A 16,109-nucleotide genomic window follows, 5' to 3' on the forward strand; every position below is an offset into this window, starting at 1 on the left:
CAACTAACTACCATCTCTCTCTTTCTCTACCTCTCTATTTCCCTCTTCCTGTCTCTCTGTCGAGCTACACATCATTCCACCCTCTGCCCTCTGGACCTGTCTGACTCGTCCTGATGCCCAACTTCTGGCTGGAGATCTCGTTGCCTGGATCCACCGTTTGCCATATGGGATGCGTTTGGAGATTGGAGTTGGTCACACACTACTTTGAAGTCGGTCTTGGCCTCGGCGGACGTCGGCAGCTGTTTCTCGGAGGTCTCGACTCAACGCTCGATAGTCCAGGAATGGAACAAGTCTGCCTGCAAATAACTAACTGGACTCCACATTAACTTAAAGACATTAACTATTATATTGGACTGCCTGCTGCCTACACAGCATGTAATCACCCATATGAGGATGGGTTCCCTGTTGAGTCTGGTTCCTCTCAAGGTTTCTTCCTGTTGCCTTCTCAGGGAGTTTTTCCTTGCCACCGTCACCCTCGGCTTGCTCATCACGGACAATATGCTTTTTTTTAGGATTCATACACATTCACTGTTGATGCACTGTTCTTTGGTTGTGTAAAGCTGCTTTGTGACAATGTCAATTGTAAAAAGCACTCTACAAATAAATTCAATTGAATTGAATTGAATTTTAAATTTTGCCAACTATCACTGTATCAAATATATTTCTGGTATTTATAACAAGCCCAACTGCCCTAATTAGTCACTTTTGACCACTTACGTGCTGCAGAACAAGCTATAAACTCAGTTCATTTGTGAGTGACCACCAGAGGACACTTTCATGTGACACATTGTCATTATTATTATTGTTATTATTACACATTATTATTTGACTCATTAATTGTAAAACAATATGGATTTGTAGAGGTCTGGCCTTTACATGTGTGTTTTTAATGTGTGTGTCTCTACACGTAAAGCTGGAGCTTCTTGGACTTGGATCCCCACCTGTCCTCATACATGGGTCTAGTCAATTATTAATTTCTCCAGGCAGACAGGAACTGTTCAAGTCACCTTGTGGAAGCAGCAGAACAAAGTGTGTGGGAACTGATCGGAACACCACAGCCCTCCATACCTGATCTAGGAAGGTCAGTTTGGTGCTGTGACATTCAGTTGCCCATTATTTAGAGCTGTGTTTTAGTAGCTGACTGCGATACATTTGTTCCTGTCTGCAGTATGTACTGACAGAGTGGAAAGTAGCTGTTTTATACAGAGAATGGGAAGAGGGGCCAACTGTAGCTGGATTGGGCCTGAGATTCCCCTGTCCTCACAAATCTTTAGTGGTAAGTAAAGTTATCCAACAGCTGGATGTTAATAATAACAAACCCTCTCTGTTTTTTAATCAATGATCTTTAATGCTTCTTTATGTTACATGGGTTAGGAATAACAGCTCAATAGCAATATTTTTAGTGTTTTGATGCAAAATGTCTGGCAAGATGTCTGAAAATAAAACCTTTATTAACTTTTACAGGTGATATGATAGAGTAAAGTAAAAGACTGCTGTAAAAAGAGCTAAAAGCACAAAGAATTGGAAATAGTTATTTTCTGTTATACTATAAGTTATACTTTATAGTATTTAATTTTCTTTCCTATTACTTTTACTGACCTGCATCATCTTAGTGTTGACAACATGGAGAAAAAAATCTGATTTCATTAGGAAAGTAATATTTTTAAGTCGAAGACCTCTTCAAATAATCAATACTTAATAATTAAATTTAAAGATGAAAATATCTTTTAAAAGTAGTTAAAAGCAAATGAAGGTAAATTAAGTAATCTTAATTAAGTAATCTTAATTTACCAGAAAAACTGAATCAGTGTGAATGACGTTTGTACAGCTGCACGTTGTTGTAAGCTAACTTAGAAAAAAACGAACACTGCACTAACAAAACCAACTGCAAAGAATGGAGACGTTGATGTCACAAATTAGTGCTGTTTGGTGCCAACATTAATGTTTTTTTTAACTCTCCATACCTAGGCCAGCCTCCTGTGTATGTTTTTTACCACTCTGCCTGATTTTGTTTGTCAGCCATTAAGCATGAGCTGTGGCTCTTCCTCATCCCAGCTGGTCTGACCATAATCTTACTGGGGGTGTTTCTGGAAGAGGTGGGCTTCTTCCTGCGCCACCTTACATCGTCCAGACGAAAGCGCCTATACCTGTGGATATTAGGAATGTACCCGGTAACATCAACCTTCTGACTTCCTTCCTGACACTGGATGTGTTTTATAACCACTTAACATCCAAAGTGTGTTGACTGTTCTTTATTCCAAGGTGTATGTGCTCTCTGTCTCTGAATCTTCTGTTTAACTTAGGTCTTTGCCTTGACCTCCCTTATTGCTCTGTATGTGCCACGTTCTTCATCGCTGTGCAATTTTATTGCTTCACTGTGAGTTAACCAGTCTTGAAATAAAGAGTAATGAGATTGACACTGTATTCATGTGTTTTCCATAGTTTCTGCTTATTGCTGTCTCTGTCTAATGTCTGTGCAGGTACCACTCTATCACCCTGCTGAAATTCATGGCACTGATCACAGACTTCTTTGGAGGGAAAGCTCAAATGCTGGCTGCTCTGTCTGGACAGCAAGTATCTCCAGATCCTTTCCCCTGTTGCTGCTGTTGCTGTCTCCCAATGGTTGCCATCAACAGGTACATACCAGACTGACACTTGCAGTGAGTTTCTGAGGTTTTGTATATATTTCAAAAGAGTCCAAGATTTTCTTATGCATTTCAAGACCTTTTAAGTTGTGTTGGTGGCAGCTTAGGTCGCCTATCTATGTTGCCCATAAAAAGTATTCAACCCCTTGGATGTTCTATCTTTTTATTGACATTATAAATCAGTCACAATAAAAGTTGGTGACTTTGAAAAAAATTTCGGAAAAATATAAATCTGCCTAGAACAGGCCGTTCACACAAACTGAGTGACAAGAAGGAGAATAGTGAGAGAGGCCACTAACACACTGATGATTACTCTGAGGGAGTTACAAGCTTCAGCAACTGAGATAGGAGAGACTATACAACAACTGTTGGCCTAGCTCTTCACCAGTCAAAGCTTTATGGTAGAGTTGCAAGGAGAAAGCCACTGTTGAAGAAAACCCATGTTAAATCACGACTTGAGTTTTCCAATAGGCACGTGAAAGACTCCATGGTCCAGTTGAAGAGGGTTCTTTGGTCTGATGAGGCGAAAAATTTTGTTTTTTGTCCATCAGACAAGGCGCAATGTTTGGCGCACACCAAGCACTACACATCACCACAAACACACCATCCCCACTGTGAAACATGGTGGTAACAGCATCATGCTGTGGGGATGCTTCTTAGCAGCCAGCCCTGGAAGGCTTTTTAATGTAGAGGGTAAGATGAATGTGGCAAAATTTAGGACAATCCTGGAAGATAATCTTATTCAGTCGGCAAGACAACTACGGCTTGGGAGATTTGTTTTTTTTTCCAGCAAGACAATGACCAGAAGCATACAGAGAAAGCTACACAGAAATGGTTTATCAACAACAAGGTGAATGTTCTGGAGTGGCCTAGACCTCAATCCAATAGAGAATTTGTGGATAGACTTTAAAAGGGCTTTTCCCACCCAATCCCCATGCAACCTGACAGAGATTTTGCAAACAAAAATGGCATAAAGTTCCAGTTTCCAGATGTGCAAGCCTAATTGAGACCTATCCACACAGACTCCATGCTGTGATTGCAGCCAAAGATGCATCTACTAAATACTGACATGAAGGGGGTGAATATTAATGCAAACACTGATTTCACATTATATATTTTTATTTAATTGACATTACTTTGTATAAACCTGTTGTCATTTTGACATTAATGAGGTATTTTTGAAAATAAGTAGAGCAGTTCTCTGCCAATCATAGGATTGGTGGTTCAAATTCCACCTGCCATGTATCATCCCAAAGTGTCCGTGGGAAGATGGGTGAATGAGATGCAGTGTAAAGTGCTTTGAGTACTAGTTAGGTAGAAAAGTACTATATAAGTGCAGACCATTTACCATTTTACCATTTATTTCTGTTATGTAGTTAAATTTTTTCTTAGAATTCTGACTATAAACTCAGACTCTGTTTACACTTGATTTTAACATGTCTTGGGTGATCGGACCACAAGTGGACAGCTGATAAACATCACTGTTCACACATGTCCATAGGTAGAACAGAAAAGATATTGTATTCCGTCAAATGTCCCAGACCACCTTGGCAAGTAGTTTGAGTGCTAGGATCACAAAGTGTCTTAGTGGTTGTTTATACTTTCTGTCTACTTGGAATCTGATCACCCAAGGCACTTTTTAAAACCACTGTCTAGACAATGTGACACAACACATAATTAAGTGTTCTCTTCTCCTGTGTGTAGCAGCAGCCGTGGCTGGATGATGGTTGCTGTCCTGCAGCTTTCTGTTGTCCGCAGCATCCTGTTCTTTGTCACTCTGGTCCTGTGGACAGATGAACAGTACGACTATGGTGATGTGAGTTGATGTTTCAAACCTCTAAGTGAGCTTATTCAGAGCATTGTGCTATGGACCTTATATATATATATATATATATTCTTCACCTTCCACATCTTTTCCATGTCTGCTTTCATGATGCTGCCACCACCATGCTTCACTGTTGAGACTGTATTGGACAGGTGATGAGCAGTGCCTGGTTTTCTCCACACATACCTCTTAGACTTAAGGCCAAAAAGTTCTATCTTAGTCTCATCAGACCAGAGAAACTTATGTCTCACCATCTTGGAGTCCTTCAGGGATTTTTTTTAGCAAACTCCATGCAGGCTTTCATGTGTCTTGCACTGAGAAGAGGCTTCCGTCGGGCCACTCTGCCATAAAGCCCCGACTGGTGGAGGGCTGCAGTGATGGTTGACTTTCTAAAACTTTCTCCCATCTCCCGACTGCATCTCTGGAGCTCAGCCACAGGGATCTTTGGGTTCTTCTTTACCTCTCTCACCAAGGCTCTTTTCCCCCCGATAGCTCAGTTTGGCCGGACGGCCAGCTCTAGGAAGGGTTCTGGTCGTCCCAAACGTCTTCCATTTAAGGATTATGGAGGCTACTGTTAGGAACCTTAAGTGCAGTGCAGTGAAGTGAGACACAGCTAAAACTTCTCAAATAGAATTCACACAAGGAGAGGTCATAAGCAAGATAGAAGATAAGGACCCTGCAATGGGACGTTTAAAATAGGCTTTAAAATAGGCTTGATCATTTCACAGTTTGTGTACAGTTTGTTACGTTGCTCAGCCTCTGCAGAAAGGAGTGGCAGAGAGTAGAAAATCCCCCGGACCAGGTTTCTGGAGACAAATTGTCTTGCCTTAGGCTGAAAGGCCAGATCTGGCTCAAAAGGCGCAAGACTGAGAGATTTGAGAACCACTAGAAGGTTCCAGGCTTTCAGGATTGATTCCTTGGTCTCACCTTACCCTAACTGTGACACCAGAGGATGTGCTTTAGAGACTAATTATTATTTATTTAGAGACCTAACCCTATAAACCCCAGGGTCAGTGGAGCTGCTTCTTAAGCACCCAGCAATGGCTGCTTTTGAAACAAAAAGTCATGATGTGGTTTTATTAATGTGTTTTTTTTATGTGGTATTATACTCCTGAAACCGTGACATGGTCATAAGTACGAGAGACGATATGATCACAGGTTGACTGTGTGCTGGTATCTCTGTTTCTACAAGCATATGAGACAGATGACACAGAATTATTAGGGAGACAGTGGGATGCAACCAGGAAGACAGTATAATGATGGGATATGGATCACACCTCCCAGTGTGGACATTAAAAAAAGCTAAAACTCTACAGGCACAGTCAGTTGTTGAAGGTTGCTCATTTGAAACATACTGAGGTGTTAAAAGTTAAAAGCATTGCTGGTGGCCAGCTAAAGCTACAGTGCTTATTTAAACTGGACTGTTTGCTTTGCTCCAAACTCTTATGGGTAAGTTGAATGATAAAAGTAGCAGTAACACTATTTCTGTTTCTCCAGGTAGATTCAGTCAACCCCAACTTGTATGTGAACGCTATCATAGGCGTGTCAACGTTTGTGTCCTTCTACGGCCATCTTCTGTTTTATAAAGCCACCAACAGTGCTTTACAAGGCTATGGACTGAGAGCTAAGTTCATCTGCATCATTGTGGGGCTAGTGCTGTGTGGACTGCAAAGCGGCATCTTAGAGACCATGGGTGCTCTGGAGGTTATCCCCTGCACACCACCCTTCTCTGTCCTGGCCAGGTCACAGTGTAAGTCACAGCACATCCATCCTCCTCAGTCTAAGTTGCAAATGATGTTCACAGTTCCGTCTGTAATTCATTCGGTTGACATCACAGTCCAGTTTGTACAAAACCAAGTCAGTTTCAAACACAAGAAAGCAAGTTTTTGATTTGCTCTGATAATTCACCTTGACAGCAATTGTCGAGGTGAGGTGAACAGGTGTATTGAAGCCCAAGTGCTAAAAAAACACAAGATAAGATAGACAGTATGTAGTGCGGTCAGACAGACAGTATGCAAAAACAAAAGGTATGTATAAGTTACAATAAAAAAATAATAGCAAAGCCAATCACAGTAACTGAGCGATATACTAAAGTGCATATGCTAAACTATATATTTGTCCCGCTGATGTATGTTTGTGGACATACTGTATATGTCATTGGGGCCTGCAGTCACTGAAAATCGCTTAATACTTTTGAAAAAGTAGATGACCGAACTAAAGTAGAAGAATTTGTACAATTGTACAAGAGAAAAATTATAATTTAATTAAAAACTCATGAATAATGAAAATTTCTTTACCAATTCATATTCAGTATTGCCACTTTGATTCTGTCTCTGCCCCTCAGATCTGTGTCTTTTGTTCTCCTTCTGATCTCAGTGATCTACCACTACTGTGTGATTGTTGAGATGTTCTGCATTGGTCTCTATGCCTGCCATACATTTCGCAAAGTGGAGCCAAGCATGATGGCAGATGTGGGTGTGAATGTCTGGCAGGTGGAAAAGGCTGTTCAAACAGATGATGATAAGGTGACACATCATAAGCTTGGCCTGCTGTCGGAAGAGGCTCGGCCCACCAGCTGTCTCTTCACCATCTCCAATACCACTTACAACAGTGACAGCGAGGACAGCCTGTGCAGGATAGAACATGCACCTCTGGATGGTTTCCTCTTTCCTCAGGCCAGAGGTCAGCGGCAATGCAGACCAGAAACAGTGGAGCCCAGGTCTGCAGAGGACCCTAGTGTAGACCTGACACACATTACTGTCCGGGCTGATATCAACTATAAAGACTGTAAGGATGTCACTGTAGTTTGATCAACAACAGAAAGTCTTTAACCAAAGAATAGAAAACACTGAGGCTAAATTAGGAATACATAGATTGTGATTAGCTTGTGATTTAAAAAAAACAATTGTGTAATGATTTTGCTGTCTTTAGCAGTTGTGCACTGAAGAAGAAAAGGTGTGCAGAAAAATAAGAAGATTTGTGATCAATTTGTAAATAAAAAACAATCTTAAGTCAAAATTATTAAAAGAAGAATAAAAAGTTAGACTAACTTATTTTGACTTACTGTTGTTATTTTTCATGATGACAAGCTTTTCTTCTAGTGGCTCAAATGGGCTTACACATCTAACAGTATCAGCTCTTCAGAAGTGTCCTGACGTTTAAAACAACACACAGTGTTGTTGTGAATGATGTCTCAAACCTGACTTTTTACTGTGTCATAGTGATTAAGCTCTGTAAATGGTAAATGTTCTGCACTTATATAGAGCTTTTCTACTTAGTTGGTACTCAAAGCGCTTTACACTGCATCTCATTCACCCATTCGCGCACACACACACTCACACACCGATGGCACTCACCGAGGGCAACTTGGGGTTCAGTATCTTGTATCTATAGAATATATTATGAGCAGCATGGGTTTTACCCAGTGTAAACCATCTGAATCAATGGGCCGTATATGCCTGTCATGCTGGTTTGGAGGACTGAAAGAGACAGATCAGTTACTCCTACAGCCATCAGGCTCTATAACACCCTATTTAACAGCAGATAATTACGAACTACTTTTACTATGTTTATCTACAAGACTACCGGAATTTCCCTTCAGGGATTAGTAAATTTTATCCTATCTTAACATGGTTAGCCTTGAGGTTTTAATATGAATGCACATTTTTCAAAGCTAAAATCGTGTAATTATCAAAGCAACCTTTAGGAAACATTTCCTGAAATTAAACTGCTAGGTCATTAATTGCAATAGTGAAATTGGTTACTAAGAAAAATCCACTGCACCATGCTCATCTGCAAAACAAAACCGGATACTGGCTGCAAAAAACACATACAGGCCCTTTGGGAAGAACGGCACCAATGAGGAGGAAGAACTCTGGTATGACGGTTGCACCATAATCTACAACACCATGTCATAAAGCCTAACAGAAGACGTAGGTTTATAATGTCTTAGTGACTGTCACAAGTTCTGTACGACGTCTTCTGTCTTCCGGTCGATCCCCTTGACTAAATCTGAACCAATGAGAGAACTGAGCGATGACACTCATCCAATCAGCAGCCGCTGCAGTCTGCTCTGTAACAGGCTCCTCCTCCCTGCGTAGTTTCTCCAATTTTGGCGGCTGTACGGAAAACATGGCGGAAAATTTGAAAGGTAACTCATAAGGACTATATATGACTTTATGTTCCATTAAACGGATTTTGCCGATATTATTTGGTTTAGAAAAAGCGCAAGCTGTCGTATTTGCACGAGTTCCTGTACTCGAGTTGACATATCATTAAGAGACCCATAGGACAGTGAAGCTGGCGACTTTACGAAGTCATATTTGTCCGAAGTAGTTAGCTAGCTACTTGCTGACTGTTATGTAACGAATTTCACTGTTTGTGAAACGGTTAATAAACTCTGAAGCGTGCTCCTAAAATGAGGAAGCACAATTGATGAAAAGTTTGTAAGGCGTATATACTTCCATTGTAAAGACAGGCGGCAAAACAGTTGTCCACGGGGTTCACGCGCCATGCTGCATTAACGTTACGCAAATGTTTAAATGTCATTGTTGCATGATTTTGTTACGTTAACTTGATGTTTTCTCGAGTTGAGCGTATGTATGTTATAACTCGTTACAGCCTCGATTTCCTTCTGTGGGCAAGTCACATTTGTCAGTGACGTTTTTGTTTATTAAGAACATTAAGCAGCCATTGCCGTAATTTGTTGTTAAAGATTATGTTGATTATCAGAGCCGAGCGTTATCTGGATTTTACACTGCACAACTATTCCGTAAGCTCTGGGGTAAAAACTAGACAGTTTTCAATTCAGATTAAAATTTTCATGGTTTGCCGAATTAACATATGCACTCAAACAACGTCCAGAAGAAGGGTGTTATATTTTTATGAGCCTTCAGCAATAATCTATTAAATCGATTGACTAGTTAGTGGAGTTTGCTGTAGCTATTTGACACTAACTTGTTGTGTCAGATTGCAGCGTGCCCTGTAAGATGTCCTGGGATGAGCTGGAAGCGCTGTGTCGCTCAGAGAGGCTCCACTGTAAACAGCTTGGAATCAGCAGAGCCAACGTAAATGACTATGAGGTGGAATTCCTCTGTGACTACAAAAAGACAAAGGTAAGGTGTCAGTATCACACATAACTGTTTTCTGCTATTAAGAGCTGTACTCATATGTATTAATTGCAAGTTTTAGGGCATTTGCAGTACTTGGTCTCTATACACTATACATTGACTTCAGGCTGGTATTGTTCAGGTTAAGACAGACACAGTAGAATGGAAGAATTAGTCTTTGGGAACAACTAAAGACTACAAATGTGTGCTCCTGTCTTCCCACTGGAATATGACTGTGTTGCACAAGAGCTGCACACAGTTTTCCCTTATAAATCAGTACATAGTAAATGTAAGTTTTTGCATTAGTGAAAATGGATTTAAATCACACTTAAATATGCACAGTATTAAAAGGTCTTGTAAAAAATAATAACACACTTTTCCAAGTCAATTAGATACAGGTTTTAATATGTGACTGAGTTAATATCCGCTAATACCCGCAGATGATGGTATGACCACTCTCTGCTAGAATCTGTGCTAAATAACCTATAATGTTTTGAAGTGTAGAGGTGCTTTTGTAATGTAGATTAATTTGTGTGAATTTAAACACAAAGCTAGCCTGAATGGACATGAAAGTACATGTACTCTGTAAAAAGATTAGTGTGCGTATCGTGCACATTGACCGTGTTGTTTGTTCTTATGAAACCAATTTTTTCTGGGGAAGTGGTTTATGCATCTTTCAAGCCTGTTTTCTAACCCTCAAAAGTTTGGTAAAGGTTTACTGTGGATTAGAAGGCTTTTGTCTTGCATGCCATTATATTGTATGTAATTAAGTAAGTTTTTTTCGCATTGCTTATCGTAGAGCTTCAGTTATTTGACAAAAAGGCCTTATAACACACTGCTATAGTATCCCATCTCCTATAGACCTAGGGTCATGTCAGTAGTTCTTTGGCTGATGCTGTTCTGAAAGAAAATATATTAATCTATATGTTTACTGGGTGGAAGCTTTCAGCAGAGGTTAAGGCATTTGAGGTTTAGGGCAAGTTCTAAAATATATTATGAGCAGCATGGGTTTTATCCAGTGTAAACCATTTGAATCAATGGGCCATATACATTATGCCTATTATGCTGGTTTGCATCTGTTAATAGTCAGACCACTGACATTTAGAACATCTGTTGTCTGTGGGAAATGGTGCATTAATTAGAAATGCTAAACAATCCAATCTTTGCCCATCATTTAATCTTGTTTATTTTAGGAGGAGGAGTTCTACTTGGTAAAATGGAAGGGCTTCTCAGAGTTGGATAACACGTGGGAACCCAAAAGAAACCTCAAATGCCCCAAATTGATGAAGCAGTTCCACCTGGACCTGGATCAGGAGTTAAGGCGCCACAAGAGACGCTGCATCCCTAAAAAGCTGGATAAGGAGGTTACATCAATTCTCATTCAGAAAGCCAAACTCCGTCAGCGACTGCAACGTTGGGAGGCCCATTTGAATCAGACTCGCAACCACCCAGGTCGCATATATGTTATAAATGAAGTGGATCTGGAGGGCCCCCCCAAAAGTTTTACTTATATCAATAACTACAAAGTAGGCCCAGGTATTGTGTTAGACGAGATGACTGTAGGTTGCGAGTGTAAGAACTGTTCAGAAGAGCCAGTGAATGGCTGTTGCCCTGGAGCCTCCTTGCACCGCATGGCTTACAACGATAGGGGCCAGGTACGGATCCGACCAGGACAGCCCATATATGAGTGTAACTCACGATGCAGCTGTGGTCCTAATTGTCCCAACAGAGTGGTGCAGAAAGGCATCCAGTTTGACCTGTGCATCTTTAAGACAGAGAATGGCCGGGGGTGGGGTGTCCGCACACTGCAGCATATAAAGAAGAACACATTTGTCATGGAGTATGTGGGAGAGGTAAGACTTGTGGCAAGGTTTGTGTCCTGCTACTTTTAACTTTTATTTGGGGTAAAAAGAAGCTGGCAAAATGCACACAAATATTAGAAAGTTTGACTGACTGTGTGTTTTGTTGCCCAGGTGTGTCCTATTACATTGATTATTCAAATAATGGCTTAATAGCACCAAATGTTATGCTCAGTTTCAGATTTGGGTTTTGCCTGTTCAGACTGCATTTGTAGTTAAAAGATGTTAAATTTGCCAAAAAGTACAGAAATTTGCCTCAGAATTCTTGGGACAAAGTTAGCGACAAACAATAACATTTACCAATATGATGGAAAGGCTAAAGTTTGTTTAAAGAAAGGATCTGCTCATGATACAAGCTTATCTGTGAAACACAGTGAAGGTAATGTCATGGCTTGGGCTGCATGACTTCTTCTGGGACATAGCCAAAAATCTTTCACAGATGATTTTACACATGATGGCAGCAGCAAAATTATCTCAGAAGTCTATGGAAATACTTTGGATTTTGTCCAGAAAGATGCAACCAAAATGATTGGGAGATCCTTCATGCAGCAAGATAATGACCCAAAACACACTGCCAAATCAACGAAGGATCGGGGTTAAGAAGTGGAAAGTTTTATGCTGGCCAAATCAGTCTGCAGAGTTAAATCCTATAGAACATTTTACCTACATGAAAACCACTACTAGACTAAAGGGAGTAATGCCCCCAAACCAACAACAACTGAAAGAAAAGAACAAACTGAAACAAAAGGTGATATCTTCTAATCTTGTTTTTTGGGTACAGATGTAAACACCTGGAAAGCTGGAATGTTGAACATTTTGACTCAGTTTCAGCTGCTTTGGTGTTAATTAAATTCTAGTCGTCTAGTCATTGCCAATGGGTTTACTGTGGGTACATCCGACTTTCCTTAATTGATTGCTCCTTAATCCTTAAACCTCGCTCACTCTGGAACGTTGTTCTGCTCCTCCAGCTCAAGGACTTTTTTTTATTATTTATTTGTTTGCAGAGCCATCATTTGGATCACAGATCTTTAGTTCTCTGTGACAAAGAGCCACGGACAACTTTCTTTATCCAGAAACCTTGGTTCGTCTCTCCTCGTAGTATATTTTCCTTGCATCCCTACTTGTATCTTTAGTAGGATAGCAGGATAGCACAGATAAATTGGTGTCAACCACACCTGTAGGCTTTTCACTTTTTGAACTTGAACTTTGAATTGGCACTTTGAGATTGAGTTACATTCAAAAATTACTTATTTCACACACAGATCATCACCACAGATGAAGCAGAGAGGAGAGGTCATGTGTACGACCGCCAGGGTTCTACATACCTGTTTGACCTGGACTATGTGGAGGATGTGTACACAGTGGATGCAGCTCATCTAGGCAACATCTCCCACTTTGTCAACCACAGTGTGAGTGTCTGCTAAATTAGTACACAATATACTCAGTAGGGCTTCTAAGGTACTTTGCCTTTCTGAGCAGTGCTGTTAAAAGTGACTTCATTTTCACAACACATCAAATTAAGCTTTCACACAGAGTATTGTGAAATAGTCTGGGTGATTTGTAAATAGTTTTTTTTTTAATAGGTCTTTGTTTTTGCTAGTTTTTCTCTTTGTTTTGCTGTTTATTATCTTGCTGAGTTGTTTTGTGTGTTGCACAAATTCTATCTATGATTTCCAGTTTACCTTACGGAGGGGTAACAATGACAGCTCAGTTCCCCTGCCTGCAATGAGCTGTGAGAAGACTGAAACTAAAAACACAGTCATGTACCCTGCTCATATTTGCCTCTCGCCTTTAAGCCTGCGATACAGCACCATAACATGTAGATTTTTAACCAGTGACACGAGACACAGCTGACAAGTTAGTATTCATACTCCTGCCAGTATTACTAAAGCAATTCTAGTTTTAGTAATAGCAAAGTTAATACTGTGAGGTTACTGCAGCACCAGGTAAGCTAAGGTTAGCAATAGATTACGCTGGTCTCACCCTATCTCACCCTCGGTCCACAACTCAGTTTTCAGGTGACTGGTCTCCTAATCCTTGTTTATTCCGTGGCTTTTTGATGCGTAGCAGGCTTATGATCCTAATGCTGTGGTACAGATGCAAATAATTAGCTTACTAGTTCAACAAAAAACAAAAACTTGAACTGATCTGAGCACAATAAACATACAATAGGAAGGCTCTGTTAAACATTGTCTCCAACATAACAGCAAGAATACAGGTGTGTAGATGTGTGTGAAGTTAATTTGTAGTAGTCTGGTGTAATTTGCTTGTCATTATTTAATAAAGGTAAACAAACCTGATCATGTCTAATGTCTCTGTGCTCAGGTTCAGCATATTTCAATTTAGATATTGCAGACTTCTCACCTTGAGCTGCTCCTGCTAAAGATTATAATTTTTTATTTACATTTTAATGATAATCTATGAAATACTTTCAGAGCACTGTTTGTCCAGAGCAGACCACTACATCATCAATTACTGAAACTGAATGTGACAAAAAGTAGATCACGGTCAAGAGCAACCTCTGGTGGACAGCAAGGCTGAAGTTGCAGACATGGTAACATTTACATTAAGTTATGTGGCAGAAGCTTTTATTCAAAGTGACTTACAAGTGAGGTACAAGGCAAACAAAATGTATAGATATGACATATAAGAACTTTAAAGAAAAGTGCTCTAAGAAAGAACAGTTTCCATTTCATGAGATGTATTTATTTTAAGACTTAAGTGCAGAAAACCAGAGGAGAGAAAATCATTGCTTAACACTCTGTTCATGCAAAAAAGAAAGGGGGAAAAAAAACAAATGTTTAATCAATTTTTTAAATGGCTTTTAATCTTGGACTAGTAAATATCATGCTCTTTAGTTTAACTTGGCCATTAAATGGTTAAACGTTTAACTGAATGCTGATATAACAAAAAGAAAAAAAGAGACCAGACTAGTCTAGCTTTACTAATGTCTATCTGACTGAGCCCATTATTTATTTAGTTTAAATGTGTGAGAGTAAATTTGCACATTTCTGCTCTGTGTGTGTAAGAATACAGTTTCTTTTGTTGTCTGGTATTTAAAGGCAGTTAGAGTGTGAATGAAAAGCCTTTGACCCCCTTTTTTAAAAACTTTACCTTGCAGTGTAACCCCAACCTCCAGGTATTCAATGTGTTCATTGACAACATTGATGAGAGGCTCCCAAGAATTGCTTTATTTTCAACCCGGGCTATTCGGGCAGGAGAGGAGCTCACCTTTGACTACAAGATGCAAAGTAAGTAAAGTAAAGTAAATCAGCAGAAGAAGCAAATAACAAGGTGACTTCAGTAGGTCACCGACTTGATGCAGTTTCTGCTTTCAAACTGTCTGATACTATTGTTAATTTAAAGTATGTTGTTGAATCAAGATGTAAATGGCATCAAATAAAAGCTTTAATTATGAACGTTGGTTTCATATTCATCTTGATCATAAACTGAAATATCTTTAGTGTACAAAAAAAATGGCTTTTAATTTGTAAAGAGTTATATTTAAAATTAACCAAATGTCAAACTGAGCTCCTTCCAACTAGACTTCTGTTTGCTTTCAGTTGATCCGGTTGACACAGAAAGCACCAAAATGGACTCCAGTTTCAGTCTAGCGGGGCTCCCCAGCTCTCCAAAGAAGAGGATTCGAGTTGAGTGTCGGTGTGGATCAGACTCTTGTCGAAAATATCTGTTCTGACACAGATAGCTGTGAATGCAACACTGCTATTTGTGTATAGATGTGGACAATTGTACAGATTTTAAATGAATCTAAATTTTTTTGTGAAAGCTAATATCTACCATCAACTTTTTATAGGTGAATATGACTAGATGAGAATTACAATCTACAGTTTGAAGTGTGTGCTTACATCCATTAAGCACAAAGCTTCTACAATACCAGTGCACTGGAGACTCCATCAGTTGCTTTTTACAGTACTTTTTCCAATAATTTAATCTTTCTTACTTTCTGTGTAAAACATTTTCTGTGCTCCATAAATGTGTTAAATTATGCAGTTTTTTTACAGCCTGGATTTTAGTTTTGTTCAGTATTTCCACCAGAACCTATCTGGGAACACAGTCATGTCAGGTAAATTAAGTTATTTCAGTAATCTGGAAATAACTATATCTGAGTCTGATTCTGGTCTGTTTCTAGCAGGATTTGTTTCAATGATCTCTGCTGATAACTTAATGAGCAAAGTGTTTTAACGGATAATAATGAACAACACATTTTTCCCAAGTAGTCAAAAAACAGAATACAGTGTCAAATAATCATCATAGCACCATTAGCACCTTGGGTTGATGTCTTGAAACTACTCTTTTCAGATCTGAGGTTCAGAATGCTACATTTACAGCGTAGTTCCTCAGCTGAGGCCACATCACGCTATTGTCTTTAAGTTGTCATGACAGGGTCGAGGTAGCAGTCACTATTTTCAGATAAAATACCCAGTATGAAAAGGGACCACAGCTAAAATGAGCACACACATCTTCCCAGTCACTGTTATCCTGCCAGTTGTCCATGTTGCCACCATCACTCATTTGTGATGCTCAGTGGATTCAACCGTGCGTGATGGTTAAGAACTGCAGGTAGCGCGTGCCGCTCAGCTGAAGCAGCACTGCTTCTCAATTTTTGTTTGTTTGTGTTTGTGTGTGTGTGTGTGTGTGTGTGTGTGTGCGC

At 39.7% G+C, this 16,109-nt stretch overlaps 2 protein-coding genes across 4 annotated transcripts; both read left to right on the top strand.

The window, feature by feature from the left end:
* The first annotated feature begins 606 nt into the window (after positions 1-606).
* On the top strand, positions 607-7,495 carry si:dkey-16n15.6 (organic solute transporter subunit alpha). 2 transcript variants are annotated; one of them, XM_026366948.1, is made up of 8 exons: positions 607-1,081; positions 1,169-1,276; positions 2,020-2,171; positions 2,304-2,377; positions 2,481-2,636; positions 4,350-4,461; positions 5,968-6,220; positions 6,847-7,495. In XM_026366948.1, exons 2-8 carry the CDS (start codon positions 1,210-1,212, stop codon positions 7,278-7,280), a joined length of 1,248 nt encoding a protein of 415 aa, XP_026222733.1. In that variant the 5' UTR covers positions 607-1,081; positions 1,169-1,209; the 3' UTR covers positions 7,281-7,495. The 2 variants fall into 2 exon arrangements, with proteins under 2 accessions (XP_026222733.1, XP_026222734.1); XM_026366949.1 differs by having other exon boundaries at positions 607-1,276.
* Positions 7,496-8,487: 992 nt separating this feature from the next.
* On the top strand, positions 8,488-15,991 carry LOC113167339 (histone-lysine N-methyltransferase SUV39H1). 2 transcript variants are annotated; one of them, XR_003299276.1, is made up of 6 exons: positions 8,488-8,620; positions 9,439-9,584; positions 10,772-11,431; positions 12,700-12,846; positions 13,873-13,991; positions 14,559-14,642. XR_003299276.1 is itself a non-coding variant. In XM_026367870.1 (6 exons), the coding sequence occupies exons 1-6, from the start codon at positions 8,506-8,508 to the stop codon at positions 15,132-15,134; spliced, it is 1,332 nt and encodes a 443-aa protein (XP_026223655.1). In that variant the 5' UTR covers positions 8,488-8,505; the 3' UTR covers positions 15,135-15,991. The 2 variants fall into 2 exon arrangements, 1 of the variants encoding a protein (XP_026223655.1); XM_026367870.1 differs by lacking the exon at positions 13,873-13,991 and adding an exon at positions 15,001-15,991 and having other exon boundaries at positions 14,559-14,688.
* The last annotated feature ends 118 nt before the right edge of the window (positions 15,992-16,109 follow it).

The sequence above is a fragment of the Anabas testudineus genome, chromosome 7, assembly GCF_900324465.2.
Source record: "Anabas testudineus chromosome 7, fAnaTes1.2, whole genome shotgun sequence".
Taxonomy (NCBI): Eukaryota; Metazoa; Chordata; class Actinopteri; order Anabantiformes; family Anabantidae; genus Anabas; species Anabas testudineus.

Excerpts from the sequence above, each read along its gene's own strand:
- LOC113167339 (XM_026367870.1), top strand. The coding sequence starts at position 8,506 with ATGACACTCATCCAATCAGCAGCCGCTGCAGTCTGCTCTGTAACAGGC. Across the intron at positions 8,621-9,438 it reads CATGGCGGAAAATTTGAAAG|ATTGCAGCGTGCCCTGTAAG; the intron begins GTAACTCATAAG and ends TTGTTGTGTCAG. Across the intron at positions 9,585-10,771 it reads GTGACTACAAAAAGACAAAG|GAGGAGGAGTTCTACTTGGT; the intron begins GTAAGGTGTCAG and ends TGTTTATTTTAG.
- si:dkey-16n15.6 (XM_026366949.1), top strand. The coding sequence starts at position 1,210 with ATGGGAAGAGGGGCCAACTGTAGCTGGATTGGGCCTGAGATTCCCCTG. Across the intron at positions 1,277-2,019 it reads GTCCTCACAAATCTTTAGTG|CCATTAAGCATGAGCTGTGG; the intron begins GTAAGTAAAGTT and ends TTTGTTTGTCAG. Across the intron at positions 2,378-2,480 it reads TGCAATTTTATTGCTTCACT|GTACCACTCTATCACCCTGC; the intron begins GTGAGTTAACCA and ends ATGTCTGTGCAG.